The sequence below is a fragment of the Prionailurus bengalensis genome, chromosome C2 (genome assembly GCF_016509475.1).
Source record: "Prionailurus bengalensis isolate Pbe53 chromosome C2, Fcat_Pben_1.1_paternal_pri, whole genome shotgun sequence".
NCBI classification, from domain to species: Eukaryota; Metazoa; Chordata; class Mammalia; order Carnivora; family Felidae; genus Prionailurus; species Prionailurus bengalensis.
In genome coordinates, this window is record NC_057350.1 from 91,612,662 (window position 1) to 91,635,925 (window position 23,264).

Sequence of the window (23,264 nt, forward strand, 5' to 3'; positions counted from 1 at the left end):
GAATGCAGTGAGATGTGCCCGGATTCTGGTTATATGTTGATGGTAGAAAACCAACAGGATTTCCTACCGGAGTAGATGGAGAGTGTGAGATAAGGAGAGAAATGCAGGATGACTCCACTGTTTTGGGGCTTTAACAGCTGGGAGAGAGTTAGATGCCCCAGGTCAGACACGCTGTGTCTACGCTTGTTCTATGACACATTATTTCTAAACCAGCCCCTAAGGCAACTTTTGCCACATCTAGGAGTTTTCAGTCTAAGGAATCATGGAGAGTAAATAAGGCCTCTTGAGAAACTATCTAATAATGATAGCCTCAAAGGCTGGGGGTATAACTCCATACTCAGTCTCAAAGCTGCCGAAGCTAGAGATCAGAAGGATAGCATGAACTTTGAAAGCCACACCAAATTTATCATTCAGGAAGCCAATAATGGTGAAGGAATAAAGAGCAATGCCATTTGGGTAGCAGAAGTCCTCCAAGTCACTGATGTGTGAGTCTGCATAAAGAGGAACAGAAAGTAAGAGGTGCATGCTGGGGATATAGGCTCCATGAGCCTTGGAGAACCTTCTTAGCCTCTGCCCTCCAAGAAGAAAGACATCTGGGAAGGCTAAAGTTCCGGCACCCTATTCTGAGGTGCAGGGTAAAGCTAATATGCCATTACCCTTTGATTTTACCAGAGTCTGATTTGATGTGGTCTTGTTATACAAAAACACATTTGCATGCTTTGCAATTTTTAAAAGTGCTTTTGACATGTTAAATTATTTAAACAAAAGCCCATTAGACAGAGATGGTTTTAATGCCTTCATACTGCAGAGCAATCTAAAACCTAAGCCTGTAATGCCTCAAGGTTAAGAAATCAAAATGTAAAGACAACTAATCATGAGCAGCCAACTAGCTTTCTCAAAGGAGACAACCACTTAAGCCACAGCCAATCAAATAATTTCCCTGCTTTGCTTCCACTTCTCTGTAAAAGTCTTGCCCCTAGCTCCCATTGATGGAACTTTTTCACTATTTTTCTTATTTTCCAATTTTTATTTAAATTTAGTGCAATATTGGTTTTAGGAGTAGAATTCAGGAATTCATCACTTACATATAATACCTAGTGCTCATCCCATACCCATGGAATGGGCATTTTTTTCTACTTCAGTTTGGCGCTGCCCAATTCAAATCAACTTTTTGCTCAAATAAACTCTGAAAGTTTTTACCGTGTCTCAGTTTACCTTTTAACAAACACAATCTCTCTTTATTACCACAATAACTTTTTTGAAGTAGGCTGACAGTTTTATTCTTAACCCTATTTCACATACTAAACCGTACTGAGGCTGGTAGACATTAAGCAACTGACCAGATATCACCAATAAACTGTCAAGCTGGAATAATTCTTTCTACACATATATTAGACATCAAAATTATGATTTCTACATTGCTTCTGTCTCTCCATTCTTAGCTAAGACAGAAAGCCAGGAATCATTAAGGCGATGGGTAGTTGTATTTCAACTTAGAACTAGTCTACATAGGCAAAGAGCATCACTGATAAGAGTAACAGAAGCTGTTATCTAAAAAGAGTCACACAACCAACCTTTCTACCTCCTCTCTCCACAGGACAAAAAAGCAAAGAAAAAATTATTTATGCTGCTGGTTAAGGCTAGCAATTTAAACAATGTAATTTGCTTTTCACAATTCAGTTGTTAACTGTAGTTCTTATCAATCCTTGGCCTCATTAATTTTGTTTCTAATCAACACCAAACACACACACACACACACACACACACACACACACACACACAGCCTGTGAAAATCATCTATATCACTGTATATTTTTGTGTTTATTGGATGTGTTATAACCTATACCAGTATTATAATATCTTAAGAATAACTTTGACATTCTCAAAACATAATTTACTTTCTTTACTAAAAGAAGTGAATTGACTTATGTTCTTATTTTTCTTAGAATAAACAGCAACAGTAATTGAGAATATAGGATCCTTAAATTAGAGTACAAAATAGCAGTACAGTGGCATTTCACTGTGATGGCAGCAGTTATATAAGATGATTAAAATATACCTTGTAAACATGATTTATGCTACTTGCATGGTTTTGCAAATAATTATGTCTTTTAAGAGACATTTTTGTGATTTGAAAGTATTGACTATTATAATGCTATTCAAATAAACTGAAGTGTTTTCATAAATATGTATATTTTATGAAACCAATGATTGATTTGTTTTCTAACTGGGTTTTCTTTACAGATAAACTTTTAAAATAATAGGAAACATTTTACTCTGTGCACTTGTATACACTATTTACAGTTAAAGGACATTTTTCTGTATTGTATTTTCCTTTTAATTTCACCCTTGCCAAATAAAGCACTTGGCTGGGAAATAGTCCTTCTGCTAAACTATCTTGCTCCTCAATACATCTGTTTGACTAAAGGACCCCGTTGGCCATAGTTTTGCTCTCTTTCCAGGACTAGCTGCTCTAAAGTGTGAAAGAAGCCGGGCTATAATTTACATGTCTGCCAGTCTAATTTCATTACCAGCAACTCTTTGCTGCAAAACTAAATAAATTGTACCTCCTCTATCTGAAATTTCAAGCTTGTAGAATTATTTAGAGGACACGATGAAATAATTAATAATATATAAGCATGTACTCAGTACAGGACCTGACACATCCATGATACAAATTTTCCTTTCTATTCTTCTCAGCAAAAGAAGTCTGCACTGCTTTCAGGAGTCAATGCTGTGACTTCCAAACACCCAAATGCACACTCCCAAGACTAGTAGCCCATTGATCTTAATATAGGACCCTTATGTTTGAAGTGAGGATCATCAGCGACTTAGTCTAGAAAGAACAAATGCATTCCTTTGAGGTGATTTTAAAAAGAAGAGAGGACTGAATTGAGGTCAAATGCAGTTATAAAATAACAAATAAAAGTGAGGAAAAAATTTAAATGATAGGTTAGGGGACACATTAGGCCCTTCATCGTTAAACTTCCTTGAAAGGAAGATAAAGAAATAGAAGGATGAGGAAAGGATTAATAAAGAAGCCTAGAAAGATGAGGTTTATAGGGACTAGAGGAAAATAAGAGGACAGTGAAAGAAAAAGGCCAAAAAGTCAAATGTAAACTTCAATAAAATTTGATTCATGCCTGGTACATGAGTTGCTATGTGAATGCTATCTGAAGAATGACTATATTTTTTCAGCATTTCTCCAAATATTTTCCGTACATATCTTCAATAGGATAAGAAGCAATTATTAGGATATAGTGTGGTTGAGAATACATACATACTGCAACAACTTGATCCATATGTATTTTGCTCAGCTAGCACCATTTCTTAGGAAAGCTTATTTCCCAAGTACTTATTTTGTGTGTTTATAAAATTCTTATTTCTTGTTCAGGTATGTTTATTTTAAGGAACAATGCCTGAATGCAGTAGACTCAAACAAATTGTGTGTCCATGTTCAAAAGTTGTTATTGGAATGAGCAGAGAAGAAGCTTACATATAATTCAATTCCCTTCACCTAATAAAATGCTTAAGGAAATTAGAAAAAGCTGGAAGATTTTCTAGTAGTAAATTACCAAGTAGTAAAGTACCAAGTGGCAATCTCAAACGTTATATTAAATCTCTTCTTATGTTTACCTCATAAAATTCCTTAAGACAAACCTCAGAATCTCATCCAGGTAAATGATGAGTCAGTAATAAAAAAAATAATAAATAATATTAATAATAATTAAAATAAAAGTCAATAATTTCTTCTTTTTTAAGTTTATTTATTTTGAGAGAGAGAGAGAGAGAATGAACAGGGGAGGGCAGAGAGAGAGGGAGGAAAAAAATCCCAAGCGCGCTTTGCTCTGTCAGTTGCAGAGCTGACATGGGTCTCGAACTCACCAACCGTGAGATCATGACCTGAGCCAAAATCAAGAGTCGAATACAACTGACTGAGCCACCCAGGTGCCCCAGAAATCAGTAATTTCAAATAAAACTAATAGGTTAGTGAACATGTTGACACAAATAAACTACTTTTTTTTTTAATTTTTTTTTCAACGTTTATTTATTTTTGGGACAGAGAGAGACAGAGCATGAACGGGGGAGGGGCAGAGAGAGAGGGAGACACAGAATCGGAAACAGGCTCCAGGCTCTGAGCCATCAGCCCAGAGCCTGATGCGGGGCTCGAACTCACGGACCGCGAGATCGTGACCTGGCTGAAGTGGGACGCCCAACCGACTGTGCCACCCAGGCGCCCCACAAATAAACTACTTTTAATGAAGCAGTATGTCCATAAGAATCTTTTTCAACATGATGAAAAGATCTGTTGAGAAATTTCTAAACATGTCACATGACAGTTGATACAGCACTCTGAAAGATTATCTCAAAGGGAGCTGAAAGATGTATTTCTATACTGAATGCTCCTTGAGATACTGAGAGATTAAAAGACGATACTGTAGGCCATGGCCTTCTTTGCCAACTGCACAGATTTTCTGAGTTACTTAAAAAGCTTTTGGCTAAATAAACTGTGTCTTCAGTCTATGGATACATATTTGAAGCTAACAATTTTCATGATTTTATCTTCTGAGATACATTTGATGATTGGAAATTTAATACTGAACAGCAGCCTCTTGAAAACTTCAGATTTAAGGAGCCTCCTGTGCAAACTGAAGAATTCACTGAATATAAAATTACTGTAATTTTAACAGACTTAGAATCTAATGGTTATTTTAACATTCATGCTGAGATTTTCTAGATGTTGGCTAATACACATCTTTTAGATAAGTATATTTTAGTTTCTCTAATTGTTTCTTACTAAGAAGTGGGTAACCTTTTCTTTTCCAACAGTATTTTATGCTTAGCCTCAGCAATATTAGAAATTTCACGTCACTAAGCAAGAGATGGGACCTTTCGTGGATGATTTTTTTTTAGGATTTACCCTGAATACATACATATTAAAGTTTATGTACAATGACACTCAGATCTTCAAGGTAAATACTATTATGATTTTGTTCACCATAGATTGGTTCTAGGACTTGGACCGAATGGAATCATACAATATGTACTCTTGTGTCTGGTTTCTATGGCAAATCATAACTTTTCATGTTATGTGTGTCAACAAATTGCTCCTTTTTATTTCTAGGTACATTCCATTGTGTAAGTAAACTACAATTTGTTTACCTGTTCTTCTACTGATAGACATTTAGATTGTTTCCAGTTTGGACTATTATGTATACAGCTCTCACAAACATTCTTGTGCATATCTTTGTATAGTCGCATTTGTACCCCTCTTGGATAAATACTTGGACTTGCGATTACTGGGTAATATGGTTGATATATGTTTATCTCTGTAAGAAATTGCCAAATCATTATTTCAAGTGGTGGTACCATTTTACATTATCACCGATGAAGTATGAGAATTCAAGTTACTCAAAAAATTTGTCACTATATGGTGTTGACAGTCTTTTTAATTTTAGCCATTCTAGTAGATATATCTAAAGATTAAAAAAATATGTTACATTTGCCCATGAAATACTGATTATATTTACCTTTTGGGTCCCTTATATTTGCCTTTTGGGTGCTCAATTTCTCCCTGCAAATTATTTCCTTTCACTATGAAGAATCATTTTAACATTTCTGTGTAGGATGGAGTTAAGGGTTAACTCAGCAGGCCTGGATTGCTCAAACCCAGCACATTTCACTCCTGAGAGATGAGCTCTGAGCCCTTGGAATATTCTGCCTGAGTCTTTTGTATGCTTGAGGTCCTAGGTTATAAACTATCCAGTAGTTTATGCTAACAGTGTGATTTATTGTGAACTCCATGCTGAGGTCTGATTCCTGATGTGACTCCAGTGATATCTTTATGTTCAGATGCCAGTGGTCCAAACCATGAGTGATATGTCTCTGTTTTACAGCCTAAATGCCAGTTTTCTGTTGTTTTGTTTTGTTTTGCCTGCTTGGAATAATCTTCACTCCCAGTCCTATGGCTGTTTTTCAAAGCTTCTGAGATTTCTTTTTGCCTGACTGCCCTGGTCTAAACTTCAACAGCTACTGCCTTTCACATGCTGATGATTGGGGTACCTGGGATGCATTTCTCTCAGTTTACCTATGCTGCCTCCTCACCTCCAACAATCTGTTTTGTACTCAGTAAAATTCTGAGTGCCTCAGAGTAATTTTTCTTATATATCCTTCCTTGCCTCCAGCCACTGGCAGCTTCTTCTTTGTACTCAGTGAAGATCTGGAACACCTCAGAGGGATTTCTCTCAGCAAACCTAACCCAGGTTTCAGCAGCTCGTCTTGACTGGCAAATATCTGGTATGTTCTGAAGGTATTTCTCAAAGCTGTTCTTCCCTGCCTCCAGCCTTTGGTTCCTACCTTATGTGCTCAGTGCAGGTCTAAGGGGCACAGTGGAGGCTACCAGAATTCTAAATCATCATGTCATCCCACAAGAGTTGTCAAAAGTCTACTGGTTCTGCTGACTTTTCCTCACCCATGTCTTTCCTAGATCCCTCCTCATTTGTCATTCTGCCATGGCTGAAGCAGCCCTTTTCTCCTACAAAGGACCTACCAGTTTCTGGATTTCAGTTTATTGGGTTTATTTCCAGCCTCAGATCTCTTAAAGAGTTTTATCTAAGATTTGTAAAAACTGTGATTTTTGTAATCTTTCTCACTTGTTCTCATTGTTAGGGTAGAATCAATGGTCCCCTGCAACTTTTTATATCCCAGTTGGAAGCAGAAATCCCATATGCAAGCTTTATTTAATAAAAATAGAATGTGTAAGGAAACAAATATCCACTTATTTACTCATTCATGAAATATTATTGACTGGTCTCTATGCACCAGGTACTACAGAAATATAGCAATGAACAAAACTATCCAAGTTCTCTTCTCTCAAGGAGTTTATAGTCTACTGGGAAAAGTGATAATAAATAAAATTAAGATATATATAAAGTGTTCATGATAAGTGCTGAAGAGAAAAAAAGTAAAGCTCTAAAGGAGATATAAAATGTCAGGATGGTGTTTCATATTTCAAATATTGGAGCCAGGAATTTCTCACTCAGGTGATTTTGAGTAAAGATCCGAAGAAAGGATAATGCATCAAATCTACGACCCCATTCAATCAGAAAATGGGACATTGGATAGTTATATCTGTCACTGTCCTAGGAATTGCTCTATGATGTGCACTATTGTTCTCCCAATCTTCCAACAACACAGTCCTCTCCCCATACAACCAATCATAAACAAATATAAATTAAATAGCAACATATACACTACTATGCTTGAATATTTGCAAATAATAAGAAAAACAAAGTTAAAACAACGTTGTGAAAAAGTGCACATAAGAAGAGGCACTCCAGGGCACCTGGGTGGCTCATTCCATTAAGCGTTGGACTTCAACTCAGGTCATGATCTCATTATTAGTGAGTTCGAGCCCTGTGTCAGGCTCTGTGCTGACAGCTCAGAGCCTGGAGCCTGCTTCAGATTCTATGTCCCCCTCTCTCTCTCCACCCCACCCCTGCTTGTGCTCTGTCTCTCTCTGTCTTTCAAAAATGAATAAACATAAAAAAATATTTAAAAAACAAACAAACAAACAAACAAACAAACAAACACCTTTGCCCAGTATATAAATGTTCTTAAAAAAGGAGTTGGTTAACAAATGGTAATATAGCTATGAAATAAAATACATTCATTAATTGAATTTATTATTTTGAAAAAAATTCCAAACCTACAGAAAAGTTTATATGACAATAAATCCGCCTATACTTACTTTCACTTGATTCACTTATGTACCAAAGATATTATAATATATATTTTTTAAAATATAAACTATTTATAATACATTGAGTGGAAAAATTGCAGATACAGTTTTCTTTTGGTAATGATATATCTACACGCATTACACAAAGGAAATATTCTCTGTGGTTTTCTCTGAGCAAAATTATAGATTATTGTTTTTATTTTTGCTCATGTAATGTTAATAATTTTTCTACAAAGAGCACAATAAACTAATAAAAGGAGATAGCTTAGTTTTCAGGAAATCCTTTGTAATGTATGTAGTTCTTTATCAAGTTCCTATTTCTAGGATAAAGTGAAAATGCCAATCACCTTTGTTGATCTTCACCAAAGATCTTAAGCCTGTCACCTCATTTTGAGATCCTGCAATATCTTATTATATTCTTAACTTATAATTACCTACTGAATATTAGTGAAACTTGCTTAACATTTTGGATGATGCACCATATACAGCTAGAAATTATGTCATTTTATTTCAAAGATGACTGAGTTTCATGTAACACATAATTTATAAATTAGTATCCTTTATTCAATTTCTGAAATTTTCAAACTAAACAATTCTGAATTGCCTTACCTGGAAAAGTGTACTGTAGAAAAGGGTACTAGTTTTGACGCTGTGATTCTAAACTAGCTTTTCTTTATAATCTTCTCTAGGTTCATGTCTATTTCAGTTTTCCATCTGGGCTACTGCCACCTTTAACTCTTTCTGTATCAGCAATTGACTGTCACACATAAATGATTTGGGGCTACTCACGGTGAAATGGTTATCACAGATGAGTGTGTCTACTTTCCATGTTTATGCAGTTATACTGATTTAAAAAAGAGTTGTAAATATCAAAACTGGACTTAAAATTGTCATGGTCTCTTATACTCACCAACTATTAATATATATAGTTCATAGATTTAGAGCCAGAATTTGTAAAGGCTCAATATGGATAAATAAGCAATAAACATGAAAGTTAACAACCCAGAAACTAAGTGCAGGCTGTCACGTACATTATGCGACTAAACAAATAAACATAAATAAATAAAGGATGAATTCACAAGTGAATTCTTACGTAAATAAAGACTGGCTGGAGCAACCACCCATAAAAATGTTCAAGCCCTCTTCATGACACCTGTACAATGTTTGAGCACCTTTAGATAATTCATCCTTTTTGAGAATTCTTCCGTAGGCTGAATTGAAATTATTTCTCTACTCCTTGGAGACATACAGAAAATTGTTATCATGGCCCTCAGGACTATTGTTATATCAGGGTTAAAACAGCTTAATTTCTTCTGCTGTTCCATTTATTTTATCACCCTGGTCTTAAAATTATAATTTTCCTACTAGAAAATATAGTTAACAGTAGTAACTGTGGAGAGATTAGTGTCAAATTATAGGATGCTTAAGGCTATAAATTTGCAGGTGAAATTCCAGATCAAAGGGAAGGAATAATCAGTGCCTTCAAGTCTTATCAGCATTGTATATTGAGGTGTGTTTCTGAAAAAGTATATGTGAATTGTAGATCTTGCCCTGTGAACAAATCCATTTTCAAAGTAAAGGGAGTGAATACTTATTTAAGCTTCTGTAAAAAAAATCAATTTTTAGGTGCATACGGGTTTTGTTTAAAGCAACATTTCCCTGACCATTTTCACATGATGCCTATAGGAAAAAGGTTCTAGAGAAAAACAAGTCTGGGAAAGATTGCATGTTCTATTTACCTCTGGATCACTGTCATGCATAAGATACGTACTGAAGGTTCTACTTAGTATACCTTTCACAGCACACATTGGGCAATATGAGTTTAAAGAAAGATTCATTATCACGTTTATTTGTTGAAGCATTCGGTTATTATTACTATATCAATTTCCTTCTGTTTCAGGTAACTCTTTTTTTTTTTAGCCAAAGCATTTACCTCCTTTGTTATTTTTACCAAAAGCCTATTTAGATTTTTCATTTTAGATTTTTTTCTTTGAAATCATTTAAGTTGTATATATTTAAAATGTACAAAATGATTTCATATACATATATGTTGTAAAATTATTATCCAGGTCAAGATAATTAACATATCCATCACCTCACAGAGTGAACATAGGTAATTGTATGTGTGTGTGTGCGTGTTTAGAACGCTTAAGATCTACTCTAAAAAATTTTTTAAGTATATAATGTTGTATTATTCACTATAGTCACCATGCCACACATTAGTCCAGTTTCATTATTTTGCATTTGGGTATCCAATTCTCCCAACAGCATTTATTAAAGAGAATGTCCTTTCCCCATTGTATGTTCCTTGTACTCTGTCAAAAATTAGTTGACCATATATGCGTGGGTTTATGTGTATACTCTATTCTGTTCCATTGGCCTTTGTGGTTGTTTTTATGCCAGTACCATTCTATTTTGATTAGTATAGCTTTGTAATACAGCTTTGAAATCGGGTAGTGCGATACTTCCAGACTTGTTCTTCTTTTTCAGAATGACTTTGGCTCTTTGAGGTCTTTTGAGGATCCACACAAATTTTAGGATAACTTTTTTCTATTTCTATGAAAAATGCCATCAGAATTTTTGTTAATGTTTATTTATTTACTTGAGAGAGAGAGTGATAGAGGCAGAGAGAGAGAGGAGTAGAAAGAGAGGGAGAGAGAATCCCAAGCAGGCTCTGAGCTGTTAGCACAGAGCCTGACGTGGAGCTTGATCCCACCACCCATGAGATTATGACCTGAGCTGAAATTATGAGTCAGACATTTAACCTACTGAGCCACCCAGGTGTGCCATCATTGGAATTTTGATCTAGACTGCATTGAACCTGTAGACCACTTTGTTAGCATGGCCATTTTAATAATAGCAATCCTTCTAACTTAAGAACATGAACTTTTTTCCATTTATTTGTGTCTTCTTCTTTTTCATCAATTTCTTACAGTTTTCAGTGTACATGTTTTTCACTCCTTTGATTAAATTTATCCCTAAGTATTTTATTGTGTTCATTGCTATTGTAAATGGCATTGCATTTTAAATTTCTCCATCAGGTAATTCATTGTTGGTATATAGGAAAAAATTATTTTGTTAAAAAACCAAGTGGGCCATTCAAATACAAAATATCAACACAGGGGCGCCTGGGTGGCGCAGTCGGTTGGGCATCCGACTTCAGCCAGGTCACGATCTCGCGGTCCGTGAGTTCGAGCCCCGCGTCGGGCTCTGGGCTGATGGCTCAGAGCCTGGAGCCTGTTTCCGATTCTGTGTCTCCCTCTCTCTCTCTGCCCCTCCCCCGTTCATGCTCTGTCTCTCTCTGTCCCAAAAATAAATAAACGTTGAAAAAAAAATTAAAAAAAAAAATCTCAAAATATCAACACAAATACAAAATTGCTTGGTTAACATGCTCCTTTAAAATAGAAATAACAGGGGTGGCTGTGTGGCTCAGTCAGTTAAGCATCCAATTCTTAATTTCAGCTCAGGCCATGATCTCATGGTTCCTGAGTTCAAGGCCAGCATCAGGCTCCATGCTAAACAGTAAAGAGCTTGCTTCGGATTCTCTCTCTCTGTCCCTCCCCTGCTTACATGCTCTCTTTCAAAATAAATAAATAAACTTAAAAAAAACAGAAATAACAAACAAAAGCAAAGGAATCATAATTTATACAACTTACTTTTGGTAAGCACATGCCAATAGAAACTAAAATCATCCCAGTAGATATATTTGAAAAAAATTTTTTAAGCATGAAACCATTTGTTTAATTTAATTACTCATAAAAATTTTAAATAAAATGTCATATATCATAAGGGCAAAACATTACTATTGTAATGGCTATATAGATACTTAATCGATGACATCAGTTAAGTTAGGTTTCTAACCAAAAGAGATTAAAGATCAAGTGGAGATAAAGGACAACTAGTTCGCCAGAATAAGTTTCATTTTTTAAAATGGTAAAGTGTAGTATACTTCATTAATGATGCTGTATAGGTGATGCTGTATGTTCCTGGTACATACATATAGGTGAAACAGTTTTATCTAACCTGCCAAAAATGGTGATTCACTAATACTTCTCCTGAGTAAATGGTCATTCTTTTGAGTCCTATAGAGGTCTGGTGTCTAATATACTAATCAAAACGTCAGACTGGGGAGCCTGGGCAACTCTGTCGGTTAAGCATCCAACTCTTGATTTCAGCTCAGGTCAAGATCCCAGGGTTTGTGAGTTCGACTCCTGCATCAGGCTCTGCACTGACAGCAAAAAGCCTGGGATTCTCTCTCTCTCGCTCCCTCTCTGTCCTTTGTGGGAATACAGAGGACAGAAGAGATAAAGTAAGGCAAGAGCAGTGCAGGCTGAAGGCAGTACATTCTGAACCCAGTAGCTGCTCAGCCAAGGGAAAAACAAGACATGCTGGAAACAGCATATGCTAAAAATAGCTAAAGTTTTTTCCTTCCAAGATGATGTATATGCATAGGGAGTCATGTAGTTAGGGTCATGGTATGTCTCACATGATTTATTATCTTATTTTTCTGTTTTCATTTTCACATACTATTGTTCACTCCCCAATAAATATAAGAGAACTACCCAAGTCAGGGCTTCACTCAGTCTTCTCCTGCTTAAAAGTTTTTCTTGGTGCAGTCCCTCTGGGGCTCTCATTGTTCCAAGCCATTTGGACTCAGTAACCCTTTCCTCTTGCATCACGCTGAGTTGCACGACAGCCCCTTCCCTCCTCATGCTCTCTCTCTTTCTCTCCCTCAAAAATAAATAAATAAACATTAAAAAAAATCACACATTAGGGATGCCTATGTGGCTCAGTCATGTAAGCATATGGCTCTTGATTTACTGCCAGGTCATGAGCTTAAGGTTTGTGGGTTTGAGCCTCATCTGCTTGAGATTTTCTCTCTTTCTCTTTTTGTCCCTCCCTAGTTTGCATTCTCTCTCTTACTCAGAATAAATAAATAAATATTTTTAAAAAGTCACAGACTAAAACTAACTCAGCTAAAGCCATTTTAAGAATGTGACATTCATTTTGATTACATGAATGAGTTCACACTCAATTTATTAATATGTTAATATCTCCAATTGTTTGCCCTGTTCTTTGGCTATGTCATCCAAATATTTAAATCAGTTGCCTTCTGAAATTCAAGGTTTTAGCCAGTATCTAAGACTTCCCTTGATATCTAGATTTAAATAAAAAAGGATTTACAAATTGCTAGCATATACTGAACAGAAAACCTTGTAAAACAGTAATAAACTGGAGGGATTGCTTGGTTTTAACACAAAGAAAAGTATTGTAAAACTAGGAGATAGATTAACCTGCCAATAGAATCACAATTTTAAATGTGAGACTTTATTGAAGTGGTAAATTAGTGTAAGATAGGATTTTAAATCAGTTTATTAGCCTTTATGGTCACTTCAGTTGGCTACTGGTAGTAGAAGCAGAAAAAAGGAGGATAAATTAAGTAGAATTAAGTAGAATCCACTGAAAAGAGTTGTAATTTATAGTGAGCAAGAAAGCACAGAGAATTTCTCTCCTTAAAGACTAAACAAAAGATAAAAACTAACAGATAAAAACAAATAGACAAATAAAAACTACGTCATGTATCATGAAAGACAAGCTAGTAGAGAACGTTTCACAGTCAGTTTTACTTTTATATTTTATAGGCAAGTAGAATAGAAATTAAGCTTTGTTTCAGTACTCTGTATTAAAATGATCAACAATGGCACAAAAACAGACACATAGACCAATGGAATAGAATAGAAACCCCAGAACTAGACCCACAAACGTATGGCCAACTCATCTTTGACAAACCAGGAAAGAACATCCAATGGAAAAAAGACAGCCTCTTTAACAAATGGTGCTGGGAGAACTGGACAGCAACATGCAGAAGGTTGAAACTAGACCACTTTCTCACACCATTCACAAAAATAAACTCAAAATGGATAAAGGACCTAAATGTGAGACAGGAAACCATCAAAACCTTAGAGGAGAAAGCAGGAAAAGACCTCTCTGACCTCAGCCGTAGCAATCTCTTACTCAACACATCCCCAAAGGCAAGGGAATTAAAAGCAAAAGTGAATTACTGGGACCTTATGAAGATAAAAAGCTTCTGCACAGCAAAGGAAACAACCAACAAAACTAAAAGGCAACCAACGGAATGGGAAAAGATATTCGCAAATGACATATCGGACAAAGGGCTAGTATCCAAAATCTATAAAGAGCTCACCAAACTCCACACCCGAAAAACAAATAACCCAGTGAAGAAATGGGCAGAAAGCATGAATAGACACTTCTCTAAAGAAGACATCCGGATGGCCAACAGGCACATGAAAAGATGTTCAGCGTCGCTCCTTATCAGGGAAATACAAATCAAAACCACACTCAGGTATCACCTCACGCCAGTCAGAGTGGCCAAAATGAACAAATCAGGAGACTATAGATGCTGGAGAGGATGTGGAGAAACGGGAACCCTCTTGCACTGTTGGTGGGAATGCAAATTGGTGCAGCCGCTCTGGAAAGCAGTGTGGAGGTTCCTCAGAAAATTAAAAATAGACCTACCCTATGACCCAGCAATAGCACTGCTAGGAATTTATCCAAGGGATACAGGAGTACTGATGCATAGGGCCACTTGTACCCCAATGTTCACAGCAGCACTCTCAACAATAGCCAAATTATGGAAAGAGCCTAAATGTCCATCAACTGATGAATGGATAAAGAAATTGTGGTTTATATACACAATGAAATATTATGTGGCAATGAGAAAAAATGAAATATGGCCTTTTGTAGCAACGTGGATGGAACTGGAGAGTGTGATGCTAAGTGAAATAAGCCATACAGAGAAAGACAGATACCATATGGTTTCACTCTTATGTGGATCCTGAGAAACTTAACAGGAACCCATGGGGGAGGGGAAGGAAGAAAAAAAGAGGTTAGAATGGGAGAGAGCCAAAGCATAAGAGACTGTTAAAAACTGAGAACAAACTGAGGGTTGATGGGGGGTGGGAGGGAGGAGAGGGTGGGTGATGGGTATTGAGGAGGGCACCTTTTGGGATGAGCACTGGGTGTTGTATGGAAACCAATTTGTCAATAAATTTCATAAAAAAATAAATAAAATGATCAACAAGACAGAAAGAGAAAAAGAAAAGACAGCTATTTTAATTCGACCACTATACCTTCTGTACTCTACCACTTTGCATTTTGGTCAGTATTATGGACTCCATTGTCTCTTCCCAAAATTCAGGGGTTGAAAGCTAGCCAACAATGTGACCATACGTGGAGGTAGGGCCTTCAAGGTCATTAAAGTTAAATGAGAGCATAAGGAGGGAGCCCTAATCCAGTAGGACTGGTTTACTTATAAGAAGTAGAAGAGACCCCAGGGATGAACATACACAGGGAAGAACATGTGAAGACACAGTGAGAAGCTGGTTTTTGCAAGACAGGGAGAGAGGCCTCAGGAGAAATTTGCCCTGCCTGAATCTTACCTGGACTTCTAGTCTGCGGACTCTAAGAAAACACATTTCTGTTCTTTCAGGAACCCACACTGTGGTATTCTGTTAGGACAGCCATAGCATACTAGGACTAGTTATTTTATTTTTTTTTATTTTTTTTTTATTTTTTTTTCAACGTTTATTTATTTTTGGGACAGAGAGAGACAGAGCATGAACGGGGGAGGGGCAGAGAGAGAGGGAGACACAGAATCGGAAACAGGCTCCAGGCTCTGAGCCATCAGCCCAGAGCCCGACGCGGGGCTCGAACTCACGGACCGCGAGATCGTGACCTGGCTGAAGTCGGATGCTTAACCGACTGCGCCACCCAGGCGCCCCTGGACTAGTTATTTTAACTCCACAGTGTGTAAAGATAAAATCAAGAGAACAAAATTTAAGTTTTTTTTTTTTTAATTTATTTTGAGAGAGAGAGAGAGACTGCAAGTGGGAAGGGGCAGAGAGAGAGAAACAATCCCAAGTAGGATCTGTGCTGTCAACGCAGAGCCCAATGGGGGGCTCAAATTCACAAACCATAGAGATTGTGACCTAAGCTGAAATCAAGAGGCAGACGCCTAATAGACAGCCACCCAGGTGCTCCCAAGAGAAAAAAAAAATTAATTTAATTACTGTTTTTTTTGAAAATCAGACTTCTGGAAACTCAAGCATTTGAGCCAATTACCATCTAGGACTAAAATATCTCCTAGGTCTTGCTTCGACCCCTTAGAGAACAGTGACATGATCAGGCAGAATGGAAACCAGCCCTGTGGCACTTAGTAGCAACTGTACAAGTACCACAGCAGACACAGCTGTAGCAGTCCAGTACCCCTCCACACGAGAAAAAAATCAGAAGCATAACAAAGTTACACTTGATTTGAGCAAGGAAATGGAAATGGACATCAGTTGTGTGATTTGAAAAGAAGCATTGGGTAGTTCAGTAAAAGAGCAGTTCGTTTACATGATCGAAATATTGGGCCTTGACAAGACAGACTGCTAAATTTCCTCAAGATTCTGAGTATATTCAATCTTTTTGCCACTGTTATATGGTGCATGATTCTGAATTAAACTGATTTCATTTGCGTCTTTCCTGTGAATTCCAGTATAGCCCTATCACACTCACCCCTATATTTTAGCTACTTATGCATGTCTTAGGTTTGTGGTAAAGTCATAAGCTCCAGAGTAACAGGGACTTTCATCTGCAATTTTGTTCCCTACAATACCTACAACAACGTCATATACAGTTGGGTTCTTTATAAAAATATTTATCATATTTTAGAGCTCTGAAACAGACTGTGCTATTCATAATGAAGTAATAGTGTAGTCTGGTTCTGGGCTCAATGCTCTAATGTATGCAGTTGAATTGAGATATATGTACTATATTTTCTAGTGGGCAGTTCTTGGTATTAAAAAATAAAACATGAAAATTAAAAAAAAACACTATAAAACTGAAAAATAGCTTTGCTACTTTTTTCATGGCCTAAAAACATAACAACAACATTGTGCATCATGTGGACAGTTTTACAACATTGATGCAATAGTTTGGTGTTGATCAGGTTTGCCAGTGTCTCACAGGTGTTTCAAAAGTGACATTTAAGAAGAATATAGCGAGATTGACTACTTTCATATGTACAAATGCTTGAGGCTTCCCCAAAATAACCTCTTAGAAAGTTCTTCACTATTTACTTGAGATTTATAGAGCACTGACTAATATATGGATGATCAAATTCTATTTTTCTAAAGGCAAAATCAATACCTTCTGTGAACTATGAAAAATTATTTCAAAAAATAAAGGTGAAACAGCAATATATATATATATATATAGAGAGAGAGAGAGAGAGAGAGAGAGAGAGAGAGAGAGAGAGACAGAGAGTCAGAGGGACAGAGAGATTAGGATATGTTAGTATCATATCCTAATATTTAAAATTATTATTTGGGGAGTAATCTTATTTTATCTTTAATTTCACAACTAAATTTGCATGAAGACAGTTGTGTTTCATTAACTAAGAGGACATTGACCTATATATCCTTTATTGAACATTTAAGGAGTCAATGGAAATTATTTTCAAAGAAGATTTTTCTTAAAAAATGGAACTTAAAAGATATTTTATTCCCTTTTTATTCCCTACTCATTTAGGAGGCATTGGGACTCTATTCATCTCTATAGAATATTATATAATCCACAGTTGAATGAAAAGTATCTCTATCTACTATCTATCTATTTATCTATCTATCTATCTATCTATCTATCTATCATCTATCTCACTCAAATGCTTGTGAATGAGAGAGTAGATAATAAAGGTTCATAATGCTCTTTAAACATCAATACCAAATCAAGTTCGCCATGCTTTATATCAGATTCTGGAAAAACAAATGCTGTTTAGAAGATTTGTATAAGATTAATAATTAAGGTATGTTGCTACAGGAAGAGAGTGAAATGTCAAGCCACAGACTTGAAGAAGAATTCACAACAAAAGACTTAGTTCATTTAAAATGTTTTACTGGAGGGGTGCCTGCATGGCTCAGTTGGTTAAGTGCCTGACTTTGAAATCTCTGTCCCCCTCTCTCTCTGGCCCTCCCCAGCTCTCTCTCTCTCTCTCTCTCTCTCTCTCTCTCTCTCACAAATAAACATTAAAAAATAAATAAAATGTTTTAATGGATTTTGTCAAAAATTTGTTGTTTTATGTAATTAACTTACTTTTTTGATATGATGTGTCTATAATGTGTCTATAATGCACATTACCACTATAAGTTTAAAAAAAGTTTCATAGCAGTACTTTTAACAATAGCCAAATTATGGAAAAAGACTAAATGTCCATCAACTGATGAATGGATAAAGAAATTGTGGTTTATATACACAATGGAATACTACGTGGCAATGAGAAAGAATGAAATATGGCCTTTTGTAGGAATGTGGATGGAACTGGAATGTTATGCTATGTAAAATAAGTCATACAGAGAAAGACAAATGCCATATGTTTTCACTCTTATGTGGATCCTGAGAAACTTAACAGAAGACCATGGGGGAAAGAAGGGGAAAAAAAAGTTAGAGAGGGAGGGACCCAAACCATAAGAGACTTAAAAACTGAGAACAAACTGAGAATTTAGTCAGCATGGTTTATTAAAAAAATATTATTCTTTGTAGAAAAATCATTTTTAATTTGTTTCTGCTTGGTTGTTTGGTCTATACTGCCTTATATGAAACATGTGTTTGCATATGGTAACAGAATCTAAGTAAAATGATGAAATACAGAGGTCCTGAAGATTAATAAAATATCTTTGTCTTTGTATGTAAAGTTACTTATGTTCTGATGTTATAATCAGTTAATCAGTTCCTTTCTTTTGAAAGAAATGTTTTAAATCTTTCTTTTTACAATGCCACTGGTGTTACGTTATTTTAAATTATACAAATTACTGTGAGGTTTTGTTTCCTTCAGTTCTCTTCCCCTTTATATTTTTAAGTGTGTCGACATATTTTAATGAAAAATACTGGCATTGAATTATTGTATGTAAAATATATCTTAAATTACCCTGTATATTTGCTTTGTGTTAATAAAACTCAATATAGATAGTTAAGTAATTCCCATTTTTTAAAATTGCATATGCTTTTGTTTTTTCGAATCTCTGATAATCCTACCTTTCTAAATTGTCCTATAGAACATACATATACTCTCTTTCAACTGAAAGGAATTTTTCTTTGAATAAATTAGAATTTATCTACTAATTCTTGGATTAGTATAGAAATATTTTAAACTATAGAACAAAAACTGTCTTCCCCCAAACAGATAAAAAGGTACATCTTCCATGTCACTATTCATTACTGTACTTTTAGATAATTGGGTTTAAATGCTAATATTTTACAGTTCTCTGTTATAAGATGGTGCAAAAACATTTTAAATAGCATTTTATTCTCAGAAATTTCTATAGATAAATATTTCTCTAGATTTTATGGCCCTTAACAGTTTTTAATTTATATTTGCTTATGAATTTCAATGATTACATATCTTCCAAGGTTCTCAAAATATAAATATTGTAACACATGAGAAGGAAAAGACAAATTTTAAACTAACCTGCCCCAGTTGCCAGATACTTGAGCTAATGCTATCCTCCTTGATATCTCACTTGTACAGAAATATCTTAACTTTCCAAGAGAGATATCTGCTGATTTTCTTTTGAGTTTTTTCAGGCAGGTAGGAGAGTCAGAATGCAAAGCAGTACAAAGTGCATGAGGAATTCACTTGCAGAACTGGATATAATTTAGGGCATGCAAACTGAGGTTTGGCCGATCTCAAATGTACAGATTTATCCATTTCATCTTTCATAATGTCCTCTTTATTATACTACATATGGAAATGTCAATGAAAACTATTAAACTAGAAAATACTTTATGAAAGTCATAAAATGTTAGTTTGCATTACATTTCAATCAAGCATTATGGCTAATCTAAAGCACTGTTCATTATCTCTCTTTTTTTCTAGTTCAGTTTCTATGACACTCACTGGAAACTGTGGGCATTGAAAAGGTCATTTCTAATATACACCAATAACCTTTTGGGGTGGGAGGAAACCACCCTCCAGTGGTGGCATGATTACTTTCATTCTGAAGAATAACATGTATCATTTTATCTGTAGTATAAGTTATAAAAAGATTGAAAAATAAAAGCATGAACTCAACTAACAAACAGGAAAGATGTTCTGGAAAATTATTTGAAACAGACCAGAAGTAACAAAATTAAAAATAAATAAATAAATATCTCTAGTGAGACATTATCACAAACTACATGATTATTTTTCAAGTTACATTTTAGGAAAATGAATGCTGTCCTTTCCCATAGTATTTTTCAAATAATATTTTCTAAATATCTTTAATTAGTTATCACTATATTCTAGGAACTAGACATAGATCCTGCTTTTAGGCAGAGTACGATATTGTTGAAAACATAGGGCAGGTCCCAAATTTGCTCAAAACATGAATGAGGGGGGAGAAATCTAAAAGTAACCAAATTTACCACAAAATGTCAAGATCAATAGAATTGGGAACTTGAAATCTGAATTTCAATTTTTAAGAAATAAATTTATATTTTTATATATGTTCTCTGTAACTATAAAATTTTATCTACAACTATCACCATAGCAAATGCAGGATGCAGAATTGCAGAACATAAGAAATTGGTTAAAGGAATATTGATAAAAAATTAGTAATAGATAGTTCCTTAAAACAGATGGTTTGGCGGCTCCTGGGTGGCTCAGTTGGTTAAGTGTCTGACTCCTGATTTCAGCTCAGGTCATGATCTCATGGGTCATGAGATCAAGCCCAATGTAGGGCTTGGTGCTGACTATGTGGAGTCTGCTTAGTATTCTCTCTCTCTCTCTCTCTCTCTGTCTCTCTCTTGTGTGCTCAAAATAAGTAAGTAAATAAATAAATAAATGAATAAATAAATAATAAAAACATAGATGGTTTTATGCATATTAAAAAAGTGAAAACATCAACATATGTCAAATTATAGAGAATAGGCAATTTTGTATGATCGTTTTATTAAAAACTAGTTCATCTTACCTCTACCACCAGTTGCTGAAGAGATGGTGAAGCTACAGAATATAGACTTGAGTTACCCCTTATGGGACTATGGAGACTAATGTAAGCCACAACATTTCTCTGCAGAACCTTCCTGAAATCCTGAAACAAACAAACAAAAAATCTTTATCATGATAAAAGTAACAGATTCTAATTTACCATTTATATGTTGAATAAGAAATACTTTCTACTTAAAATCACCATAGTACACAACTGTTTTTAAAAAATCGATTCTATTAGAGTGTACAAAGGTCATAAAAGGATTTTAAATAAAGAGGGTAAGGAGTTACATATCATATATGACAAAATATTTTTTTTAATGTTTATTTATTTTTGAGAGAGACAGAGACAGAATGTGAGTGGGTTGGGGCAGAGAGAGAGGGAGACACAGAATCCGAAGCAGGCTCCAGGCTCTGAGCCATCAGCCCAGAGCCTGACGCGGGGCTCGAACTCACAAGCTGTGAGATCATGACCTGAGTCAAGGTCAGACACTCAACTGACTGACCCACCCAGGCTCCCCATGACAAAATATTTTTAAGCACATTCCTGAAAAAAGTCAAATTTTAAAAGAAAATGTTCTTAAATGGTTAACATCGTATGTGATTTAACTTTAGAATACAGAATGGAAAGTTTGCTCTAGACACAGAACTTGATTTTATAGTTATTGAATTAGAGAATAATTCATGGGTAAACTACTTCAGTGATTAATCAAACTAGGCCTTTCCTTGGAGACAATGAGCTAATTTTTACATAAGTGGCTCTTTATTCTGAGCAAAATGGGGCATAATACACCTTTGTCCCTGCACATATTACCTGAAATAAAACCTGATACATTTTATGCACATGAGTAGCATAAAATGATTTCAGCAGAATGGTTTTTCTACTTCTCTGCTGAACTATTCCCCAAACTGAATACCACTAAGCCTATTAATAAAGTGCCACTAAGAAGGTCTTCTATTATTTTCCTCCTTTCTTGCACAAATATTTAATGACTAATCATCATGGTGACAATTCTATGGAAATGACTTAAAAACTGAACAACTTCATGTCTTAGGAACTTACTTTTCTTTCTCCAACACTATGAGATGGAAGACTATAAGGGCATGTGCACCTAACAAGTCAATAATATTATCCCTATTTCAAGTTGAACATTCAGCTATACCTCTGCAAGAGAGCTGAAAAGACATTTCATTTAAAATAAATATTTTTTTTGAGACAGAGAGAAAGAGGAGAGAGGGAGAGAGAGAGAGAATGAGGAGGAGGGGCAGAAGGAGAGAGGGAGGGAGAGAGAGAGAGAGAGAGAGAGAGAGAGAGAGAGAGAGAGTCCTAAGCAGGCTCCACACTGTCAGTGCAGAGCCCAACACAGGGCTCAAATTCATAAACGGTGAGATCATGTACGACCTGAGCCAAAAGCAAGATTGGACACTTAACTAACTGAACTACTCAGGCACACCTAAAATTAGTAAATAGTTTAAATGAATAGGAATGATGACCTTAAGCTTAAATACTCTGCTTTACACATAATACTGTTTTAAAAAAATGTCCCTTAAAAAATTGTTCAACAACTGCTGTGGAAAAACAGCACTTTTTTTTTTACATATTTACATACTACCACATAGACACTATATATATATACACACACACATACATATATATATGTATATGTATATATATATATATATATATATATATATATATGTTAGTCCATTTAACACTCATGAGAACCTCATGCTAGTATATTCATTGGAGGATCAAGTCTTGGAGACATTAATTTTGCCAAGACCATCCATGTTATGTCAGAAAGAATCTGAAGTCTGACTTTTGACTGTAACATCCACAGTAGCCTGTGAAAAATGAAGCATCTTGAATAGAAGAAATGGTACTTTTCTTTAGTAAATGGTACTATTTTACTTAACAATGGTACTATTTATTTAGTAAAAAGTATGATATTTTTCCTCAAGGATCAAGATTAGTATTGATTCAATTAAAAAAATAAAAATAACTCTATCACTATAAATTCCAGTTTTAAGTCTATTGACCAATATCACCTAACCTTTTTAATTACAACTATGGGTTCCAAGATGTTCCTGTGCAAGCAAAATTAAATAGGGCAATACGACATGTCAACAGGTGCTTTGCTTACTCAGCTTCACTAGGAAATCAATTTAGAGCATACATTGACTTTAGTCTAAAAGAAAAAGTTTCATTCTCAGGGGTAGTTTGGTAAAAGTAGACACAATGGAAAAGCTAATAGTTTCCTAAATTCCTTCTCAGCCAGATAGTTACAAAATGGCTTTATGAACAGTATTGTAATAATCTTCTGAGATAGAGTAATTTTATATAGTATACTCTATGAGCCAATAATCAAACCTGTATGTTATTCACCATGTTCCTATTCACCATTTTCTTTACTCATATATCTTTGCCTACCTAGTCATGGAAAAAGTAAGAAAATGACTGAACGAATAGTTAGTTGCCAAACATGCATACAC

The 23,264-nt window shown here is 35.4% G+C and overlaps 1 protein-coding gene across 3 annotated transcripts in view; it reads right to left on the reverse strand.

Annotated features, from left to right (window-relative positions):
• Positions 1–23,264, reverse strand: part of NAALADL2 (N-acetylated alpha-linked acidic dipeptidase like 2) — a 1,353,396-nt gene that overhangs the window by 304,321 nt on the left and 1,025,811 nt on the right. For all 3 annotated transcript variants that reach the window (XM_043594881.1, XM_043594879.1, XM_043594880.1), the window contains one exon: positions 20,755–20,874. In XM_043594881.1, the coding sequence (XP_043450816.1) occupies positions 20,755–20,874 (120 nt within the window). The remainder of the gene's footprint in view (positions 1–20,754; positions 20,875–23,264) is intronic.